Consider the following 24,306-nt stretch of genomic DNA (forward strand, 5'->3'; position numbering starts at 1 on the left):
ATCCTTGTGATCCATTTGTATCAACTGTGATGTCAACCTTCATTCCATCATGCGGGGATTGAATAAGTTTTACCACTACGAGTCCATGAGCTACTTGGCCAAATTGTGACAATTGCTACCATGAGAGGGCACCAGACTTTTTTGTTATTTTCTGTTAGCTATATGTATCTGTAACACAAAACAACATGATGGACATTTCTGGAGAGTAGCTTAATGTCTGTAGAGCTAGAAATGTGAGATAGGGGTCGCAAAACAGAAAAAATCCTCAAACGAGCATGTTTAAAGGTACAACTTTATTAAACCAATCGAAATTGTTTCCGAGACTCGTGGTACATCGTGATATAAGGTTACACTAACTACAACATGTTAAAACTCACTTTAATATAGATTTTGAAGTTGTCTCAAAGAGTTTAACCATATTGTAGCTCATTATATTTTGAGCCTAAGTCTTGAGCCAAACAGACACAACAATTTTCTTTCTTGCCCCTTTCACATGCAACATTGCCTCACATACATGACTCCAATTCAGAAGACAAACTAATGATGATTACACGCTAAAATGTTTTACTATTGTTGCCTTCAGTAAGTACAAAATATCCAAGTACTAAAGAATAAAATTGACATCTTGACAAACAATATCATATAGTATTCAAGTAGTTTTTGTTGGAAAGTCATTTGTATGTAGTCCTGTTTTCAGACATAATACTTCATAGTAACACATGCTCCAAATATAAAATGCTCTTCCAGCATAAATCCATGAATCAGACAATAACAAACATTACATACATATACAGTTGTACATCTACTCATTTATTCATCATCACTGTCCGAATTGTCCAAATCGATGAAGTCATCATTTACATCGTCGTCCTTCATGTTGTCACATGTTTCCAGCCTGCAGGCATCCGTACATTTCAAGCCATTCACCATGCACTGGCACGATGGCAACTGGCAGATTCGTTTGCACTTGCATGAAAGGAATCCCAAGACCGCATCGGGTGCTATGGGACCAGTCATCCAGTTGACTATGAGCGTCGTCCAGGGTCCACCCATTACTGTCAACAGGACTCTGTATGCTGGGCTGGCTGGTCAGGGATCTCTGCCAAATGGCTGCTTGGTAGTTTGCCCTCACAGCATGCACCTTTAGGGAATCCATGCATGGAGGCAACTGTGAAGAGTCTACATTTCCGTTCTTGATTCGAAATAATTGGTAACGCATTTCATTGACGTGTGCGATGTCTGTCTGTGCCACGTAAAGACGACAGGTGAACATCTCCAGATACGCCAGTAATTCTGCAGACAGTGTCCAATCTTGCCCCAGTTTTGTGAAAGCTGCTTGGAACTGGACATTCTCTTTCAGAAGTTTCAGAGCAGCTAATTTTCCTCGTCCACTGAATGCGCTGACGCTATCACAAGCAGTGTACACATGCAGCCCGATCAATGAAACACATACATTCTGACCGATGGCATCAGCTACTTTCTTGACATCAATATACCTTATTCTGGTTGCAGATCCACATTTGATGTATATGTCACAGTCGATCGTTCTTTGGAAGGCTAAACACAGAATAAATACATCTGTGTTCTCAGCAACTATGATGATTGATGAGTAGTTGCCAGAAGCATGCTTAGCATGTAGCAAGATCCGGGTATCCGCTTCTTCTTGTGTACTTGCCAAATCTGCCACATCTGATACAGAGTCACTGTTGAATTTGAAACACTTTTCTCCACTTGTAAAGTATACAGTTCTTTGGGCTAGTTGCTGCCTTCATTGCGGTTGCTGCCATTGTGTCAAAATGAAACTGATCAGTTTCATTTTACTTTCTCCGCATGCAAGGAGACGTCTCCATTGTTGGATCTTGTGGCCGGGCACAATGTTGGTTTTGGGGGCCATGGCATCTTTGGCATGGATTTGATTTGGCCTCTGATGTGAACTGCCGATTGGTTAATGATATGTTTAATGTCGTGTGTGGACTCCAGTTCCTGAACCTTATCCTTGAGTATGGCATTGTCTCTAACAGCCTGTGCAACGGATACATTGTCAGGATATACAAGAATCCTACCATTTGCCTCACTGATGAAGTGGAGAGACTCACAGAATTCTGCATCTAGCTTATGCCGAATATGATTTTTGGTCTGTTTCTTCACATCATGGTAGCCATATATTCTCATGAATTCTACAAGTTTCTCAGTTAGGACAGTCAGTCGAACTGCCTGAGGATCAATGAACATAGTGTCCCTTATGTACTTGAATAGCATCATATACGATTCTTGTTCTGCTTCTTGATAGGCCACATCTTCGTCTGGCATACTAGCAGTCACAACTTTGGGCTTCTCATCCCTCGTGTAATTTCTGTAACAAGTCTTATGGTAGTGGGCTTCTGCTGCCACTAGTTCTCGTGATGTTATGGCAAGAATTTTGTTGTCAGATTTTCGAACGGCTGCTTGTCGAACCTTGTCATCAGAGCGGAGCTCCAAAGACTGCATGAGTGGATCATGGGTTTTGAATCCTGTGATGTATTTGGTTTTCTTGTCAGAAAATACAAATTTGATCCATAACACGAGATGAACTAGGGCCATCACGCCTGGATGTCCGCGGATCTCTGGCAGCAGAAGAGTCTTCTTTTTAGGAAAAGCTAGCAAGTGTTTTCTTGTGTGTAAACGACGAATGGCAGTTCCTATGATACCATAGTTTTGAGTCATATTCATCAGCACAGATATTAAGGATGGCATCAAAGTCTTGTATCCTGGCAGCACTCTGTATCGCTTCTATGGACTGCAGATCCTTTGGTTTGGTGAGTTCAATGAGTGGCGCTTTCACTGAACAAATGATGCAGGTCCTCTCCTCAAGATGAGGCCTCTTGGCTGGCTTCCGAGTTTCATCCATTATCTATTCACCTGTAAAGATACAGTATACAGCATTTTAATTACCAATTTGAGAAATAACCATGATAACAATTCATGCATATATTGGTACATTCAGTGTCAGTTATAGTAGTGCTGTCTGCTTTCGAAGTCAATTACTATGGCAAATTGAAATATATTGTCGTGCGTAGCCTCCGGTTAATACCAGGGCTCGCGGATGGACCGAAACGGATTTAATTGAGGCGACGACCAAACACGGATTCGGCTATAAAACGCGGGAGGAAGAAGGAAAATGGAAGGCTGCGCAAGCGCTTACCTTCAACGAACTCACGGCAGCTTCGATCCTGCAGGGAAATTAATTCAACCGGGCACAGTTTTAACAGGGAATGGAAAATAATACAAGGGTTTATTAGAGTAAAAGGCAAGGACAGGAAAAGCACACGCCGATAATAAAATGTCCTAATCGGGACGTCCCCACACACAGACTTCGGATACAGACGAGGGAATGCAAATTAATGAAAAGGAACACGGTCGTTATGTTCGTGTAAATGGCTCATGGCCTTATCTGGTCTTGCCGTCTTGTCCGTAACACGCGGCTCCAAACTCCGGCGCGGGAGAATCCTCCGTCCGCTTCGCCAGGCCCGAGCAAACGCCCCCTCCGCTGCACACGAGGTCCCGCCCGCTCACAGCACCTAGCCTCCTCCCGCACCAGCACCACTCCAAGCACCACGCAAATGGCGAGCCAACGACCACCACTGCCTCCCAAGAACAAGAAGAAGACGAGAGCTTCGAGCACGTCGAGACAGCCAGAGAGCGCAAGGGACAGAGCTGGATGTGCAACAACTCCGAACTGCTCGATCTCCACAGGTGCCAGAGCTGCAAGAGAGAAAATGTCGTTTGGCGCGCCCTTAAATAACCTTGCTGGTGACGTCAGCCTTGGCGCGTTACCAACCAGCGACTTCCACCGAACCTTCCAGCTTCGCGCCTCTCGCACTCGTTGGCTGGAGGTCCGCGCCTAGTGCGCTGACCAATCACAAGACCGTAAGTAATCAGAGAAATATACTTATCAAATTGAACTTAAATAGTGTAAAGGGAATAAAGAGATTAATCATACCCAGTGTCATCAAACATGAGACGTGTTGTGAATCTGAGCTCCCTCCCGTCATCTTGTCACTCTCAGAAGACAGCATGTCAGTAAACACTACATGTATTGATGAGTAATGCTGTATGGATTAATATGAGTAATGCCTTAAATAATGTAAATACCACTTAATAAACATTTAATAGGATGATGTTCATATTGTTAACAATTGGATCACTATGATTTTCATCATCCTTACATACTATCACAATTTTATTCAAAGTTGACCTCCGTCAATGCCGATCCAATGCCTTCGGGACTGTATTAAGTGCTTTTAAAATGATCAACATTGTAAGAGAGAAACAGTTTGATCAACCAATCATACATTGATTACATCCACATCATGAAAAACAACTCATATTACCATTTTTTGATTTTTTTATTGAAAACATATTCTAAGAAATTAGGCACCGCTTGGCCAAAAATCGTGAAATCTTCAAAGTCCAATAAAAAACTTGAGCTACCCTACTGAGAAGTCCATCATGCTGTTTTGTTATGTCGATGGGTATATAAATAAGATAAAACAACCAAAGTTTGGTGCCCTCTCATGGTAGCAATTTTTGGACGGGCTCATGGTCTATACAGGAGGTATGCCATGCCTCTGTAGCACCAACCAAAGGGCCTGATGGGGAACACATATGTTTTTCTGAGGTCCACAAAAACTTGGTGTTGTGTTCTCTTGTTTTCTCTACAAGTTGCCATACACAAAAGGTCATTGTTACACACCCTTTTTCACAATAAAAGCCACCACAAACATGTACCTATACTGTATGTGTACAAGGTGGTTATCCCCACCCGTAGAGCAGGGATAGCCAGCGTCTCAAGCGGTGTTTGCCATTTTAGTCACAAGAACAATCACTACGACTCAGACCTCAACACGTATCTATCTATAATTCCAGTAATCTCTGTGTGTGTGTCTGTGTGTTTGTTTGTCTGTGACCGCTGTTTCTCGACAACCACGGGTCCGATATACTTGAAACTTGCCAGGTATATTGCTGGGGACCTGAGGATGTGCCTTTTCAAGGTTTCATATTAATCGGAGAAGTAGTTACCGAGCTATGGCGATTTATTTACCAACCGTTCGCTTTGGCTTTGCGAATGGACCAAACCATTTCATGTAAATAGAGGGGGGGGGGGGGTTCTACCGTACTCGCAAGCCGTTCGCTTTGGCTTTGCGAATGGACCAAACCATTTCATGTAAATAGAGGGGGGGGGGGGGGGGGTTCTGTGGTCGTTACTGCCACGTGGTTTCAAAGTTTTTTTTTGTTGTTGTTGTTTGCACGCATGTTTTTTTGCACCCACGTACGGGCACGCCCTAGTATATAAAAAGGAAAGCAAGACGAATTTCCAAAAGTGATTGAATGCAAAACTAGTTTCCTGCATTTGTCGTGCCTGTTCTTCGGTCTCTGCAGATCTTGTCAATCTGTGACACTCGGAATCAATTTCTCGCCATTGACGTGTTTGTTGTTCGGTTTCTGCAGACAATGTTTTTCTGCGAAATTTGGATTCAATATCCCACTTTTGTCTTGTTTGTTCTTCGGTTTCTGTAGCACTTGTCAATCTCTGACAATTTGCATTCGTTTTCTGTCTCATTCGTACTTGTTCTTCAGTTTCTGGGTTTATCACGAACGTTCTTCTCTTTTCTCACTGTCAGTAGCTTTCTTGTGCGCTTCAGCACATATTACTTACTAGCAACAGTAACGCGGAGTCCCTTCGTGACTGGAAACTGAAACTGGGATTGGACTGGAAACTGACTGAAACTGACTGACTGACTGAACTGGGACTGGGAGAAACTGGAGAGGGGGAGAGCGAGGAAAGGGGGGGGGGGGCAGTGAGCGAGGAAGGGGGGAGAGGGAGAGCGAAGAAGGGAGGGGGAGAGCGAGGAAGGGAGGGGGAGAGCGAGGAAGGGAGAGGGAGAGTGACGCCTCACCACACGTTGCTCTAAACTCCAAAAGGGAGAGGAAGTGAGGAGTGGAGTGGGAGCAAGAGGAATGTGGGAGGAGAGTGTGGCACTTTATTATGAGGGGAGAGCAAGGAGGGCACACAGAGAGAAAGAGAGGGGGTAGAAAAGCTGAGCGGCAGAGGGGGATTTAGCATAGAGAATATGTTATGATGCCCAGAGACTCTTAAGCTGAGCCAAATTAAAAAATTTCAGCTGCGGAATTGAGCTTAGCAGCAATTCCGACTGCTAAAAAGTGTTCATTTGTTCTCTGGGTGTCTTTTTTTAATAGGTTTAATATCGCTTTATTAATATAATAAAAGTAGATCGCACAAAAATATGAATCATGGCGATTTTGTGCAATAAAAAACTGATCAACTCGGCCCACTTGGTGAGGGGTGGCCCCAGATATTGGATCACCCAAGCTGGGGGTTTGGTGAGGGCATGCACCGCTGGCTTTGCCTGTCTGGCACCGGATCTGGGGCGGTTGTCATATCACGCCTTTGACGGAGCCGTGTGCTTGCTCGCTTCTGGTCGCCGGGCCTGTGGGCGGCCCGGGATGCGTCGCCCACCTTCTGTCGCTGGAGAGGGGTAACACTGACCCATCACCAATTCTCCATCTGAAAGTTCAGTCCCGATATAACTCATCGCCTCGGTGAATAAAATATTGCAATTGTGGTTATAGCATACAGTCACGTGAAAAAGTAAGTACACCCCATGTAAAGTTTTGACTTTTTCAACATATTTCAACATACAGCTATTTGATCTTCATTTCAACAATATTGATAGATAAAGGTGATATAATATAACAAATATCATGAAACATTTACATTTTGTAGTCCATTGTATAATTTAAATAAACATAAATGCAAATTTCACATGTGGAAAAAGTAAGTACACCCTTGGTTCTAATAGGTGGTATTGCCCCCTTTGGCAGAAACAACCTCAAGTAGGCATTTCTTATAACTGTCTACCATTCTCTGACATCGACTGGGAGAAATTTTTTCCCACTCCTCCATGCAGAATTCTTTCAGCTGTGCGATGTGTGAGGGGTTTCTTGCATGAACAGCTCGTTTCAAATCCCCCCCCCCCCCCCCCCCCCCCCCCCAACATCTCGATGGGATTTAGACCCGGGCTTTGACTTGGCCATTTCAGAATCCTCCATTTTCTTCTTTTCAGCCATTCCTTGGTGGATTTACTGGTATGTTTAGGGTCATTGTCATGTTGCAAGGTCCACCTTCGGTTGAGCTTCAACTTTCCGACAGATGGCCTCACATTATCCTCAAGCACGCTCTGCTACAATGAAGAATTCATAGTGGATTCTATGATGGTGAGTTGCCCAGGCCCTGATGCAGCAAAGCTGCCCCAAACCATAATATTTCCACCACCATGCTTTACAGTTGGTATCAGGTTCTTGTGGTGAAATGCTGTCTTTGGTTTTCCCTAAACATCTCTTCTGGTACTGTGGCCAAATAGCTCTACCTTTGACTCATCTGTCCAGAGCACATTGTTCGAGAAGTGCTGGTCTTTGCCTGGGTGTTCATTGGCAAACTTTAGTCTTGCCCTGATGTTCTTTCTGGACAGCAAAGGTTTCCTCCTGGCACACCTCCCATGTAGATCAAATTTGTGCAGCCACTTTCTGATGGTAGACTCGTGCACTTTGACATCAACAGTGGCAAGAGCTACCTGTAGGTCCCGTGATGACATTCTGGGGTTCTTAGAGACTTATTTCAGCATCTTGTGGTCTGCTCTCGGGCTGAACTTGCTGGGGCGGCCTGGCCTGAACAAGTTGACAGTTGTTTGGAATCTTCTCCACTTGCAGATGATCTTCCGGACAGTCGAATGATTGATTTCAAATTGTTTGGAGATCTTTTTAAATCCCTTCCCAGACTCGTAGGCATCTATAACCTTCTTTCTGAAGGCCTCAGAGAGCTCTTTTGATCGAGGCATGGTGACGCCGCACACTTCAACAACAAAGAGCAAACCAAACGAAATGTCTGAGGTTTAAATAAGACAGGTTCCTCCAAGATCCTCTCTAACGATGTTCTAATCAATGCACCTGAGCTGGTGCACCTGATTCTAATTTTAGGTATTTGAAGTAGTGATAAATGTAGGGGTGTACTTACTTTTTCCACATACGAAATTTGCATTTATGTTCATTTAAATTATACAATGGACTACAAAATGTAAATGTTTCATGATATTTATTATATTATATCACCTTTATCTATCAATATTGTTGAAATGAAGATCAAATTGCTGTATGTTGAAATATGTTGAAAAAGTCAAAACTTTACATGGGGTGTACTTACTTTTTCACATGACTGTATATGGTTGTCATACAGGACTACAGAATGTTAATCGGTTTTGACTTGATAATTAATTAATCAAATCTCATCTCTTTACATTAAGGTTTCTTATATGCCACATCATTCAGGGGGGGTTGGGAGGGGGGGGAGGGTTGTAATCCAGTTTGGGAGTGCACAATAGTCCAGACGATATAGTACTGGACATGACCCACAGGTCCTTAGGTTGTTCAATGAGGCCTAAGGGGTGGGGGAAGGGACATCTTCATTTGTGGTACACAGCATGGGGGTCCATATTCATAGGCCAGAGTTGCGTAAGGAGCGGGCTATAAATACCACCACATGACATAACCCCTGCGGATTGCACGTCATCTTGCCTACACGCCCATACACCTGTTACGCTTCATCACGCACGTAATCTTCTGTATAAGAGAGCCGTTGGTATGTGTCACCACTTTTCTCAGAGATGGCTGACCGGATCTTCGTAAAACTTTCAGAGGTTCATCAGTGAGTGCCTGTGAGTGTTTTCGAGGGGGAAAAGTTCGTTATTTTTTAGATTTTATTTAAGGATCGCTCTCTAGTGCCGAAGCCTTTTTGATTAATGACAGTGTTATGGTCTGTGACCTTTCTTTTCTTCTTCCTTCCAGACGATATTTGTGGTACCCCTTCCCCCCCCCCCCCCCTCCCTTGAGTTAGACCAAGTGATTTGGCCCACGGGTATAAAGCCTATAATTGGCTGTGGGGCATGGGAGGGACCAGGAAGGTGATCAGAGGAGAGAGTGGCCATTTTGGAGGAGTGCTCATGGGGGAGTGCCTTTTCGTGTGTTTGTAGGGTTTTCAGCTGCAATCTCTCCACCTGAAGGTTGTGCCGGATCAACCCCTGCGGCCACCTCAGTACCTGAAGGTTGACTTTGATTAAACTCTTGCTCCCGCTGGGCCTGCATTGGGGCCTACTGTTGGGGCCTACCGCTGGGCCTGCATTGGGGCCTACTGCTGGGCCTGCATTGGGGCCTACCGCTGGGCCTGCATTGGGGCCTACTGCTGGGCCTGCATTGGGGCCTACTCCTGGGCCTGCCTGGGGCCCTATTGTGGGGCCTGCCTTGAATGCAGTGCTTATTTTGAACTCTCACTGCAGCTCCTCCAGTTCGGATCCCCCAACCTGGCCTTGAGTTGATACTGGAGGATACAGTACCGCTCACATCCGCATCGTCTGGGTCTCTCCTCTTCGGACCTCTTCAGGACCACCAGACTGTAGGTCCTTCCTTGGGACTGACTACACAAGCAGCACCCTCCAGCTCTGGCTGCCTACTCCTTCCCTCTCGTGCTGGCCTAATCTAGTTTTTCCCTCTCTTCTCCCTTCTTTGTTTCCTTTTTCTTTATGTGTAGGAATGGATTTTGAGTGTAATAATCAATAAATGAAGCCGGTGTGATTGAATGCTGGGCTTGGTGTGCTTCAGGCCATAACAACAGTTATATACAAGTACACATTCACTTAAATAAATACAAAACAATCACCAGACATTTGAACACAAATAATAAAGCAATTCCAGAAGCGGTCGAAGTTGGTGGTACGGCTTCTTCTTCTTCCTGAACGTCATCAAACTTAACTCAGAAACGTGATGAACAGCACATTCACCAACATATATTCACCGAAAAGGTAAAATGATGATTTGACATTTGTGAAGGATTCTGATTTGGATGTAATTGCTTTTCCATTATATTTTTCCTCATTTCAAAAATGTTAATGTTTATTTTTCGCTTGAGCAACGCCGTGTACTCCAGCTATAAACACTTATATACTTTACTCGGGGTACAAATACAAATACAACTTTGTCTGGGGGGGTGGGGGGTAACATAGGCTATGTGGCCGCGGCCTCAAGCGGGGGTGTGGAGGACCGGGAGAGGGGCGTAAATTCTCTATGTAAATGTGTACCATGCAACGCCACCTGGTGATGGTGGCAGAGGGTATTACAATTCCCTTTTTTACCTGGGCAACACTGAGGTTAGAGCACTCTTTGCACAGGAAAATTCAAACATCCATACATCAATAAACAACAACAACAACAACATGCATTTTAAAGGCCATTTTCCCTGCTAGAGCGGGGGTTAGCCTTGCGGTCCCCATGACAATCTTCTCCATTTTGACCTATTTTCTGCATCTCTCCTTGTTAACCCCCTTGCCCGCATTTCTTCTTCCACCATCTTTAGCCAAGTCTTTCTCGGTCTTCCCCGTCCTCTGCTTCCTTCTACATTCATTTCCATCACTCTTCTCAACCAGTCACTTTCATCCTTCCTCAACACATGACCAAACCATCTCAACCCGTTCCTCTTCACAGCATTAATCACAGGCTCTATTCCCATCATCTTTCGCAATTCATCATTTGTCTTCCTCTCTCTCAACGATACTCCGCACATCCGTCGAACCATTCGCATTTCCACCCTTTCCAACCTTCGTTGCTGCTCTACGTTCATTACCCATGTCTCGCTCCCATAAATCATAACACTTCTCACACATGCAGCATACACCTTTCCCTTCAGCTTCAACGACACTCCCCTCATCATCAGCACGCCACTCAGTTCCCGAAATTCTTCCATGCACATCTCACTTGAGCAACCGTTGCCGAGTCTCATCCACCTTCTCCATTCAGCATGTCTCCGAGGTAGCAAAATGTTTTCACACCTTCCAGCTTCACGCCGTCTCCAAGATCCAACTCAACATTTGCTCCATCTGCAGCTCCCTCCCTCTGTGCACACCTTACATTTGAATGTAGCTGCCACACTGGTTAATGACCCTCTCAGACCACTACATTTTTGAAGAACCCACTCAGCGCACATTGTACATTGAATGGAGTTCACTCCGACACCCTTCCTACACACAGCACAGGGCCACTTCCCAGTTCTTTCCACCTCACCACATGCTTTACCACTTGCCATCACCTTCGTCTTTCCGATATTCACCTTCAGACCTTTTGTCTCCAAACATTCCTTCCATGTGTTCATCTTTTCCTTCAGTCCATCCATACTTTCCGCAATCAACACCAGATCATCTGCATACAACAACTCCCACGGTAAACCCTCCTTTACATTCTGAGCCAGCACCTCCATCACAGCTACAAATAGTAGTGGACTTAGTACCGACCCCTGATGCAGTCCCACCTTCACCTCAAACTCACCACTGTTCCCGTCCTTCGTCCTTACAGCTGTGCGTGCTCTTTTGTACATTGCCATCACTACTCTGATCAACCATTCCCCCACTCCTAACTTCCTCAATGCCCATGTCAATACTTTGCGTGGTACCCTATCGAATGCTTTCTCCAGATCAACAAACCCAGATTTCTTTCTCCAGATCAACAAACCCATACATCAATAAACACTGTACAGTATTAGTATCGTACAAAAATGAGGTTACTGCAACTCTGCACAAGTGATGAAGCACTAAGGCCAACAACAATGAATGAGTTCACAAGCATGTTGTGAAGGAGAATGACCCGGTTTGTAAAGCTATACACTGACTTCCTGAACAATTCCTGAAAAGACATAACCTCATGACAAAAGTTTGGATCACAAAAGTTTGGAAGTGCTATGCCGACGAGTACGGCCCAACACCCACCGAAAGGCATTGTTATAGCAGACATTGATTTTAGAAGCTGATGATGTTTGATATTATATACGAGACAAGTGTATTAGATTGGTATTTTCTCTTTGTTCTTCCAGGGCCCCCCACCAAGCTGGCTAACTCTCGTGGCTAATTCACAGTTGAAACATTTTTTGAATAACTAACCTAAATGTGCAATACCATAGCAAACTAGAAGGCACTCGGTACGGTGCATACCTCCACCAGGCTGGACAGTTTTTTTTTTTTGTTTTGTTTTGTATACAAGATCGAGGCTCGTGTAAGAGCTAACATCAATCACAAAAAAAAAAACGGACACACAAAACATACAATAAAGGGAGGGGGAGACAAGATGTGGAGAGAGACAACAGAGAACAGGAACAGGAGCAGACAGCAGCAGAGAACAGGGACAACGGAAGATCTGTGGGAGGGAGAGGGCTTGCGAGAGGAGGCATGGGAAGGTGGTGGGGTTGGGTAGGAAAGGTATAAAACACATGGACGCCGCTAGAACTTCCAGGAAAGCAAGAAGTCGGGATTTCAAAAAAAGTGGATCTGGGGTGAATTAACAGGGGGTAGGAAAGATCAAGGTTTTGGATGGGGGAAGACAAGAGATGGTGGTGAACAGCTGTTTTAAAGACCTGGGGGAGGAGTGGGATTGAAGAGAGTGAGGGAGTTTGTTCCAGACGCGGGAGTAAAGACGAGGCGGGAGAGTTTGTTTTTTATCCCAATGATAGGCTGGATCTGGATTCGTACCTGAACCAAAATCTAATCGCCTTGTTCTTGTCACCAAACCAACTCCTCCACCAAGTTTATTCATAACTCGTCCATAACTATTTTAAATATCATGTTATTTATCTCTTTTCACCCAATCTCTAAGTGGTGAAGAATCACTTAAAAATTAAATAATTCTCGGATCCGAATCTATATTCAGATCTTCACCAAAATCGAAATGATTAGTCCTTGCCACAAACACAACCGATCCACCAAGTTTCGTCCAAATCTGTCCGTAACTTTTTGAGATATCCTGCTATATGTCGGTTGCGGCCCCATCACCTAAAAGTGAAGAATCACTTTAAAAATTCTAGTAGCCGGATCCGGATCTTCACCAAAATCAAATCATTTCGTCCTTGTCACATACACTTAGTCAGGGCCCTTAGGGATATTTTGGTTCAAATTCTTCCAAAAGCATCAAATTTGGCGCAGATGTTGCCCATGCCATACTCTTTCGATTTTTGACGGGCGCCAAGGGCGGTATGATCCGGGGACCATACCGGTCCATCCCGCCATGTCACCTGACCTATGACGTCATAATTAGGATATGCATCCAATCACATGGCGTACTATAAGTGGTCAAAGTTCAAAATGAATCGATCGAAAAATGAAGGCAGGGATCCATTTTTAAGGTTTTCATAAAATCCAATATGGCCGCCAGGTCACATGACCTATGACGTCATATTTATGACATGTATACAATCATGTATACATGAACCCGGATCATGATCGCACAAAAATTAAACACAAGGATATGGCATACAGTTCATAAAACATCAAAATCCGTACCTTTGTAATTCGACTGATGAACTGCATATGCCTGAAAATTAGGAAATAGACAGGTAAATATTTCCTCTAATTGTCAAAAATAAGGTCAGAGTTCGATTACCCAACCCAGAAACATAAAATGATGAACCTCGCGTAAATCTTGACAAAAAACTCAAAAACCGACATGTTTGACTCAAAAATGACCTTTAAGATGACCTTGAGGGTTGACCTTGACCTCGAATCATCAAAATAACATCATAATTGGATTCCTCGACCTCGAAAACCCCTGAAAAGTGGTATCATACATGATTCCAACCCTTTTGGTTATTTAACTGATTTTACTCTAATCCGGGTGGCGGCCATTTAGTATTTCGCCAATATGGGGCCCCCCGGGGGGGGGGGGCGTCTTGGCGCCCGTCAAAAATCGAAAGAGTATGGCATGGGCAACATCTGGGCCAAATTTGGTGCTTTTGGAAGAATTTGAACCAAACGGCCCCAAAATATCCCTAAGGGCCCTGACTAACTACTACTCTGCTAAATTTTGTCCAAATCCATCCACATTTTTTTTTTGAGATATCTTGTTCACAAACAGACAGACAGACAAGGGTGAAAATATAACCTCGTCCACCTTCAGTAGCGGAGGTGACCATTATCTGATGTTTTAAATGTCTAAAGATTGAAAGCAAAATTATTGGAACCCAGTGCTCGACGATCTCTCTGAACCACAACGAGAAAGATCCACTAAGGTGAAATTGAAGGAAAACATCGTTTGTTTGTTCCAAACATAGTTTGCATAGTTTGTTTGCACTATGGTGAAACATGTTTATTATTTATTTATATATATATATATATATACAACCTTTCTTATGGACAAACCTCATCTTTTTGATCATTTGAATGAGATCAAATTACACTGTGGCATCATGATTTCATGAAATCAGAGCAGAGTACCAAGTTGCTTGTAATGACGTCACAATAACCAGAAGTGAAAGAGTTTGTCCTCCCAATACAAATATCATTTCCTGTTACAATCAGGTAGATATAAGCATTGTTGTTACTAAAACTCGATGTAAACATCGCTTGGACGGTCACAAAAGCACCGTTTACCTGTTGCAGTTCAAAATTTTGTCTATTCTAGGATTAAGACTTACCTGGAACTTTTTTGGCCCAACCGATCATGTGCACAAGCTCACGGTCCGCCAGGTTTGTCAGTAGCATCATGAGTCGCTCTGCCGTGAAAGGTCGAGAAACATCATGGTGACAAGTCATATTTGGTGGCTCGGCGTTAAGGAGACAGGTGAGGAATTGCTCACTCGAAAGTGATCCGAGAGGTTCCACCATGGCGTTTGCGAACTTTACAGGTCCACTTGGCCTCACATTCAGGTAACCATCCTTGGCCTGGCTCGGCTTGCTCGCCATTGGGTTTTCCATGTGCTCGTGCACAACACTTTTCTGTATTTGTTGTGGTTCAGCTTTTCTCGTTGGACAGGGTGCTCTGCGCTCTCGCTGGCAAGCTGGAAAAGAGCACATTGAGATGTATTGAAAATAAATGCCCCAAATTACCGGAAGTTCTCAGTTAGCACATCTTATTAAAACCAGTTAGCACATTGCTTCTAATTGGATAATAGTCGAGCAGTTCTGCAATCCAGCAACCGTCATGCTTCGCCGAGTGTAAACATAGTGAAGTGGCTTAACACAGAAAAATAAATAAATAAAACAATTAATGGAAGGATTGTTACACGCCGGCCAAAAGTGTAATTTTTTGCATGATGGTTGACTGGAGTTGTGAGAGCAAGGAAATCAATGGTTGCAAGCTCAGTTTTTAATTTGACGGATCTTGTTCCATTTTTGATGACAGGGGTGTGGAGACAGCTTTGTGCGAAGCCAATTTCTCTTGTTTTTGAAACTAGTACACCCACTCACTACGGGAGCGGCAGGGGGAGTCATGTTATTGAAGCACGCGGTGCTACGCGCATGACTTGCTACCAAGGAGGAATTGCGGACAACGCGGTAAGTTTATAGTTCTTTATTCCAAAGAGGTCACTGTAGCACTGGCGTGCTCCGGGCTGCGCGCCCGGTGTATATCCTGAGGCCACGCCTACCCCTCGGGCGTGGCCGCCGCCCACTTGGTGCGCGGAATGATGTCACCACGCCAGTGGGCTTTCGTGTACGCCACATTATTATCCTTATTACTCCCGCGAGGGAGTAATACATTCGATCGTGTCCGTGTGTGTGTGTGTTCGTGTGTTTGTGAACAAGATATCTGGAAAAGTTCTGAACGGATTTGGATGAAAGTTGGTGGGATGATTGCCCTTGGGATAAGGAAGAATTGATTAGTTTTTGGTGAAGCTCAGGATATTATTCCGGATCCAGGAATTTTTTGAAGCATTGTTTACCATTGGAAGATAGGGCTCATTTTTTTTAAACATTATCTTCTATATATTCTATATTTAACATTGTGATATGAAAATAGTTTTCATATTTGTTGTAAATGTAGTTTAAACTTGTGGTTATGCGTTAGAGCGGTGTATTTTGTTAGCAGCGTCGTCTTCAAGGTTCTTTTTTTTCTTTCTAATAAAGACATATTCTGTCATTTTAAAACAACCAAAGTGTGTATTCGGTTTCCCGTTTCATAAAATGTATCGTTTGATACGTATAATGCTTTAAAACTTTTTTTTAATTTTTTTTATTTTTAACCTCAGAAGAGACATCAACATTTACCTCAGCGAATGTGAATCGCGGTGTCAGTATTTGATGAACTTATAAAGACTTACGTGAGTTATAAGTGTGACAAGCATGTGCACGGGATTCTTCCCAGAAGAATGAGTGGTCGCATTAGCGACCATAGTAGATCGGGTCATTGAAAGGATGAGAACATGCATGATATTATAACATGTTAGATCAGGTCATTGAAAGGATCACAATATACATGATATCATAACATGTTAGATCAGGTCATTGAAAGGAAAAGAATCAGAACATGCATGATATTATAACATGTTAGATCAGGTCATTGAAAGGATCACAATATATACACAAAGAATTAAGTTAAGCACCCCTACACAAAGAATTAAGTTAAGCACCCCCTAATCCTGTCCTGAACCTGAACCCCCTCGAGCACGTTTGGGACATGTTGGGACGACAAATTGCGAAGATGGTCCCTCCAATAGCCAATCTGGATGAATTGGAACGTGCATTACATCGGGAATGGAACAACCTGCCACAGCAACGCATACGACGGCTTACAGGGTCTATGAGACGTAGGGTTGAGTCAGTGATCCGATCACGTGGGTCCTACACACGTTATTGACGCAAAGATCGCTAGAGGTCTTCTCAGAACAATGACTGTACGTTAGAAAACATAAACGTCATCCACACTGTCCGTGATGGACCTATAGCTCCATACTTAAATTGAGGTGAAAATATGCCTAAAATTCCCAAAAAATTTCACCTTAAATTATTCAGAATAAAATATTGAAAACGGCATGATTGTTATGTTTTTATGTGACCATAATATCACTTCTCCAGAAAATATAGCAATATCATGGGTATATTACACTGTTTTGACGACAACAAACTTGTAATGTGCGAGGTTGTAAAAAAACGAGGGGGTGCTTAACTTAATTCTTTGTGTATACATGATATCATAACATGTTAGATCAAGTCATTGAAAGGATCACAATATACATGATATCATAACATGTTAGATCAGGTCACTGAAAGGATCACAACATACATGATATCATAACATGTTAGATCAGGTCACTGAAAGGATCAGAACATGCATGATATCATAACATGTTAGATCAGGTCACTGAAAGGATCACAACATACATGATATCATAACATGTTAGATCAGGTCATTGAAAGGATCACAATATACATATCATAACATGTTAGATCAGGTCACTGAAAGGATCACAACATACATATCATAACATGTTAGATCAGGTCATTGAAAGGATCACAATATACATGATATCATAACATGTTAGATCTCAAGTCATTGAAAGGAAAAGGATCAGAACATGCATGATATTATAACATGTTAGATCAGGTCATTGAAAGGAAAAGGATCAGAACATGCATGATATAACATGTTAGATCAGGTCATTGAAAGCATCAGAACATGCATGATATTATAACATGTTAGATCAGGCCATTGACAGGATCAGAACGTGCATGATATTATAACATGGTAGATCAGGCCATTGACAGGATCAGAACGTGCATGATATTATAACATGGTAGATCGGGTCATTGAAAGGAGGAGAACATGCATGATATTATAACATGTTAGATCAGGTCATTGAAAGGATCACAATATACATGATATCATAACATGTTAGATCAGGTCATTGAAAGGATCAGAACATGCATGATATCATAACATTTTAGATCAGGTCACTGAAAGGATCACAACATACATGATATCATAACATGTTAGATCAGGTCATTGAAAGGATCACAATATACATGATATCATAACATGTTAGATCAGGTCACTGAAAGGATCACAACATACATGATTTCATAACATGTTAGATCAGGTCATTGAAAGGATCACAATATACATGATATCATAACATGTTAGATCAAGTCATTGAAAGGAAAAGGATCAGAACATGCATGATATTATAACATGTTAGATCAGGTCATTGAAAGGATCACAATATACATGATATCATAACATGTTGGATCAGGTCATTGAAAGGAAAAGGATCAGAACATGCATGATATTATAACATGTTAGATCAGGTCATTGAAAGGATCACAATATACATGATATCATAACATGTTGGATCAGGTCATTGAAAGGAAAAGGATCAGAACATGCATGATATTATAACATGTTAGATCAGGTCATTGAAAGGATCACAATATACATGATATCATAACATGTTAGATCAAGTCATTGAAGGGAAAAGGATCAGAACATGCATGATATCATAACATGTTAGATCAGGTCACTGAAAGGATCACAATATACATGATATCATAACATGTTAGATCAGGTCACTGAAAGGATCACAACATACATGATATCATAACATGTTAGATCAGGTCACTGAAAGGATCAGAACATGCATGATATCATAACATGTTAGATCAGGTCACTGAAAGGATCACAACATACATGATATCATAACATGTTAGATCAGGTCATTGAAAGGATCACAATATACATGATATCATAACATGTTAGATCAGGTCACTGAAAGGATCACAACATACATGATATCATAACATGTTAGATCAGGTCATTGAAAGGATCACAATATACATGATATCATAACATGTTAGATCAAGTCATTGAAAGGAAAAGGATCAGAACATGCATGATATTATAACATGTTAGATCAGGTCATTGAAAGGAAAAGGATCAGAACATGCATGATATAACATGTTAGATCAGGTCATTGAAAGGATCAGAACATGCATGATATTATAACATGTTAGATCAGGACATTGACAGGATCAGAACGTGCATGATATTATAACATGGTAGATCAGGCCATTGACAGGATCAGAACGTGCATGATATTATAACATGGTAGATCGGGTCATTGAAAGGAGGAGAACATGCATGATATTATAACATGTTAGATCAGGTCATTGAAAGGATCACAATATACATGATATCATAACATGTTAGATCAGGTCATTGAAAGGATCAGAACATGCATGATATCATAACATTTTAGATCAGGTCACTGAAAGGATCACAACATACATGATATCATAACATGTTAGATCAGGTCATTGAAAGGATCACAATATACATGATATCATAACATGTTAGATCAGGTCATTGAAAGGATCACAATATACATGATATCATAACATGTTAGATCAAGTCATTGAAAGGAAAAGGATCAGAACATGCATGATATTATAACATGTTAGATCAGGTCATTGAAAGGATCACAATATACATGATATAATAACATGTTAGATCAGGTCATTGAAAGGAAAAGGGTCAGACCATGCATGATATAACATGTTAGATCAGGCCATTGAAAGGATCACAATATACATGATATCATAACATGTTAGATCAGGTCACGAACAGGATCACAATATACATGATATCATAACATGTTAGATCAGGTCACTGAAAGGATCACAACATACATGATATCATTACATGTTAGATCAGGTCATTGAAAGGATCACAATAAACATGATATCATAACATGTTAGATCAGGTCATTGAAAGGATCACAATATACATGATATCATAACATGTTAGATCAGGTCACTGAAATGATCACAACATACATGATATCATAACATGTTAGATCAGGTCATTGAAAGGATCACAATATACATGATATCATAACATGTTAGATCAGGTCACTGAAAGGATCACAACATACATGATATCATAACATGTTAGATCAGGTCATTGAATGGATCACAATATACATGATATCATAACATGTTAGATCGTCATTGAAAGGAAAAGGATCAGAACATGCATGATATAACATGTTAGATCAGGTCATTGAAAGGATCAGAACATGCATGATATTATAACATGTTAGATCAGGCCATTGACAGGATCACAATATACATGATATAATAACATGTTAGATCAGGTCATTGAAAGAAAAAGGATCAGAACATGCATTATATAACATGTTAGATCAGGTCATTAAAAGGATCACAATATACATGATATAATAACATGTTGGATCAGGTCATTGAAAGGATCAGACCGTGCATGACATGATAACATGTTATATCAGGTCATTGAAATATCAGAACATGTATGATATTATAACATGTTAGATCATCTAATTGAAAATATATAATTAATTGCCATTATCATAAGTGTTGTTATTACCCTCGCCTGAGGAGAGGGTATTGCATTTGAGTCTGTTTGTCTGTTTGTTTGTTTGTCTGTGTTTGTTTGTCCGCACAGAATAAATATTATTTTCTCTGCAACCGTTGGTCCGATTGACAGGAAATTTTCACCATAGGTGCAACTCCACCTGTAGAATTTTTAAATAATTATGACGTCATAGGTCACGTGGTTCGGCCGCCATCTTGGAAAAATCGAAAAACTTTGCACCTCTATATCTCCGAAAGTGCTGAATAGAAAAAATTGAGACATGGCTCATTGTAAAGAACTCTCCATGGGGAATAAAATATGTTAATGATGATGTCATAGGTGCCTCCATTATGATGTCATAATTCGACAAGTACAAAACTTCATCCGATCAAGATGAATTTCTTGAGCATAATCTAGGAATAAATTAGTTTAGAAAAAAAACTAATGATGACGTCATCGGTCACGTGGTTCGGCCGCCATATTTGTTTTAACACAAAAGCCTTAAAAACCACTGAAAATACATCCTGGCAAGGGTTTGCAATCTCTGATTGCTCTTTTTCTTGTTACCTTTGTAATGAGAAGCGGCTTTGGAAAAACACCACAAAAAACGCCTTGGAAAGAAGTCCACGTTCGCGGCAGGATTGTGTTATTATTCCTTTTTGGGTATATAGACAACAGTAGATCTACGATCGGGTGCGTTCGGCGACGTGATAAGCATTGAGTGATGTCCGGATTCCTCCAAATTTCTTTGTTTTTGTTATAAAAAGCATTAGCGACTGTTTAAAAAGTTAAGCATACGTGCTTATCGTTTATAATATTTTTACTTCTGGTGCGAGGCCGTTGGGCCGTTGCTCCCATGAAAACACCATGATAAGCTATTTATAAACGTTGACATGACGTTTGTTCAAGGAGGAAAAAAACCCTTGTGGAGGTGGGACATTATTAGTATTAATATTGTTTTGTAATAACATTAATATTATGCTGTTATTGTTCCTTGTGTTATCAGAAGCAGTCTTGGAAAAACGCCACGATAAAGCTAACTTAACACGGATATACACCTCAACACGCAGCTCCATTAGCGGCAATGGCGGGGAAAACCCGCTTGGGGGAGAAACCCCCCTTGGGGAGGGGGGCAAATAAATGCTCTACAACCTTCATTTTGTGACCCTCAGTCATCATGTCAAGTTTGGTTGAGATTGGATGAGTAACGATGGAATGTATCACGGTCAAAAAATCACCAGACAGACACCAAATTGCATATTTTAGTACGATGTCACCAGTATGGACACTTCTGAAAAAGTTGACATCATAGCACGTTGATACAACAACAACATGCATTTTAAAGGCCATTTTCCCGACTAGAGCGGGGGTTAGCCTCGCGGTCCCCATGATAATCTTCTCCATTTTGCCCTATTTTCTGCATCTCTCCTTGTTAACCCCCTTGCCCTCATTTCTTCTTCCACCATCTTTAGCCAAGTCTTTCTCGGTCTTCCCCATCCTCTACTTCCTTCTGCATTCATTTCCATCACTCTTCTCAACCAGTCACTTTTATCCTTCCTCAACACATGACCAAACCATCTCAACCTGTTCCTCTTCACAGCATCAATCACAGGCTCTATTCCCATCATCTTTCGCAATTCATCATTTGTCTTCCTCTCTCTCAACGATACTCCGCACATCCGTCGAACCATTCGCATTTCCACTCTTTCCAACCTTCGTTGCTGCTCTACGTTCATTACCCATGTCTCGCTCCCATAAATCATAACACTTCTCACACATGCAGCATACACCTTTCCCTTCAGCTTCAACGACACTCCCCTCCTCATCAGCACGCCACTCAGTTCCCGAAACTTCTTCCATGCACATCTCACTCGAGCAACCGTTGCCGAGTCTGATCCACCTTTTCCATTCAACATGTCTCCGAGGTAACAAAATGTTTTCACACCTTCCAGCTTCACGCCGTCTCCAAGATCCAACTCAACATTTCCTCCATCTGCAGCTCCCTCTGTGCACACCTTACATTTGAATGTAGCTGCCACACTGGTTAATGACCCTCTCAGACCACTACATTTTTGATGAACCCACTCAGCGCACATTGTACATTGAATGGAGTTCACTCCGACACCCTTCCTACACACAGCACAGGGCCACTTCCCAGTTCTTTCCACCTCACCACATGCTTTACCACTTGCCATCACCTTCGTCTTTCCGATATTCACCTTCAGACCTTTTGTCTCCATACATTCCTTCCACTTGTTCATCTTTTCCTTCAGTCCATCCATACTTTCCGCAATCAACACCAGATCATCTGCATACAACAACTCCCACGGTAAACCCTCCTTTACGTTCTGAGCCAGCACCTCCATCACAGCTACAAATAGTAGTGGACTTAGTACCGACCCCTGATGCACTCCCACCTTCACCTCAAACTCACCACTGTGACTGAAAACTCAAATCTACTCAGCGTAGATTTGTAAAACAAATATAAAAACGCACCAGGCAACACCGGGAACCCCTGCTAGTCATTATTATAAGTATAACTCTAGTCATGTCAGTTATATCGTTTTTGGTTCATGAGTTATCAAACAGAGTGACCACTATATTCGTCATGGGTGTGTGTCTGTCTGTCTGTCTGTCTGTCCGCAGCATAACTACCCGATGATATCATCCGATCTTGATGAAACTTGGGTGGGAGGTTGATATCATGATCGACTTGTGTCCTGCCTAGAGTGGGCGTATTGCGCCCATTGTGGGCTGAGCCACGCCCGAAAAAGATGTCTTTTTAGGGGGTAATCGATTTCAAGCTACATCTTCTCCGAGGGGTTTGGTGCAATCTGACAGGGGTTTCGGTATTTGGTTAGGCCAATGTCATGTGTCTAGCCCCACGGAGCTCGATTTTTCATTTTCGCCCCAAGGTCATGGTCACAAGGTCACAAAATTTAGAAAAGTAGATTTTTGATGGTTTTATTACATTGTTCGCTTCCTGATAGGGTGAAATGTCGTACATGATCTTATATTATCACATACATCGTGAAATAAAAGTTTTCCAACAAATTTCAGAATCTTCGACCTTTGACCTTTGAAGGTCACAAAGGTCAAATTTTCAAAGTTGTCGGAATCGAACCGAATTTTTGGTATTGTGTAGCTAACTAACCTCATAACTGATTATACATTATTTTCTATCTCATTTCAAGGTCAGTAACCTTCGTTTTGACATTTCAAGGTCACAAAGGTCAAATTTTCAAAGTTGTCGGAATCGAACCGAATTTTCGGTATTGTGTAGCTAACTAGTCTCATAACAGATAATACATTCCTATTTATATCTTTTCAATGTCGGTTTTGACCTTTGTCATTGAATACCGCTCGCTCATGAACCATCGTGGTCTCCTGACTGGTCTGTGTTTATCATTAATAAAACAATAACTGTAGTCATGTCAGCTATATGCTGTTATGAAAACGATTTGGGGGTTAATGAGGGGTTAATTATGCAAGAGTTATATATAGCCTAATGAGTGTTAGCATAAGCGTTCATAAATCCGAATTAGCATTGACCTAACTAAACGTATAATTCTGGTCAAAAAGCAGTGACCAGAATTATACGTACAGTTAGATTCCGCCCTTTATCGCCCTTTATCTTTATCTATTTATTCGCCCTTTATCCTTGTGTGTTTCTTTCTACCATTCACCCTCTAAATTATCCTTCCCACTAGACCATGTGGTTTCCCCCACAGAACCAGACTCCAGCCGTTGTGCCAGCAAACGCACTCGTGCCGTGTAACCCGGCACTCGTGCTGCGACCCCCTGCGGCGGTGTCCATATGGGACCTCGCCAAGAGCGCCCACAGTTGCTACGCCAACTATGGCCGTCACGCCCACTTCGGCCGTTCCTGTAGCATGAGCCGCGTTATCCGAATGACATGACTTTCGTGCCGTGCATGATGCCGTGCTGTCTGCACAACCCTCACCAAACTTTAAAATAGTTTGAACTGTTGTTGGTGGTAAACCAAGATAGCGAGGCATATAGGCAAACGGATCTTCGTCAAACTTTCAGAGGTTCATCAGTGAG

General features: G+C 42.1%; 1 protein-coding gene across 3 annotated transcripts in view; it reads right to left on the reverse strand.

Annotated features, from left to right (window-relative positions):
• Positions 1 to 24,306, reverse strand: part of LOC137426566 (estrogen receptor beta) — a 348,041-nt gene that overhangs the window by 122,474 nt on the left and 201,261 nt on the right. For 2 of the 3 annotated variants that reach the window (XM_068115196.2, XM_068115198.2), the window contains exon 4: positions 14,555 to 14,917. In XM_068115196.2, the coding sequence (XP_067971297.2) occupies positions 14,555 to 14,917 (363 nt within the window). Of the gene's footprint in view, positions 1 to 3,183; positions 3,742 to 14,554; positions 14,918 to 24,306 lie in introns of those variants that run through there. The other variant, XM_068115197.2, reaches the window with a different exon arrangement.

The sequence above is a fragment of the Myxine glutinosa genome, chromosome 5, assembly GCF_964187855.1.
Source record: "Myxine glutinosa chromosome 5, kmMyxGlut1.1, whole genome shotgun sequence".
Classification (NCBI taxonomy): domain Eukaryota; kingdom Metazoa; phylum Chordata; class Myxini; order Myxiniformes; family Myxinidae; genus Myxine; species Myxine glutinosa.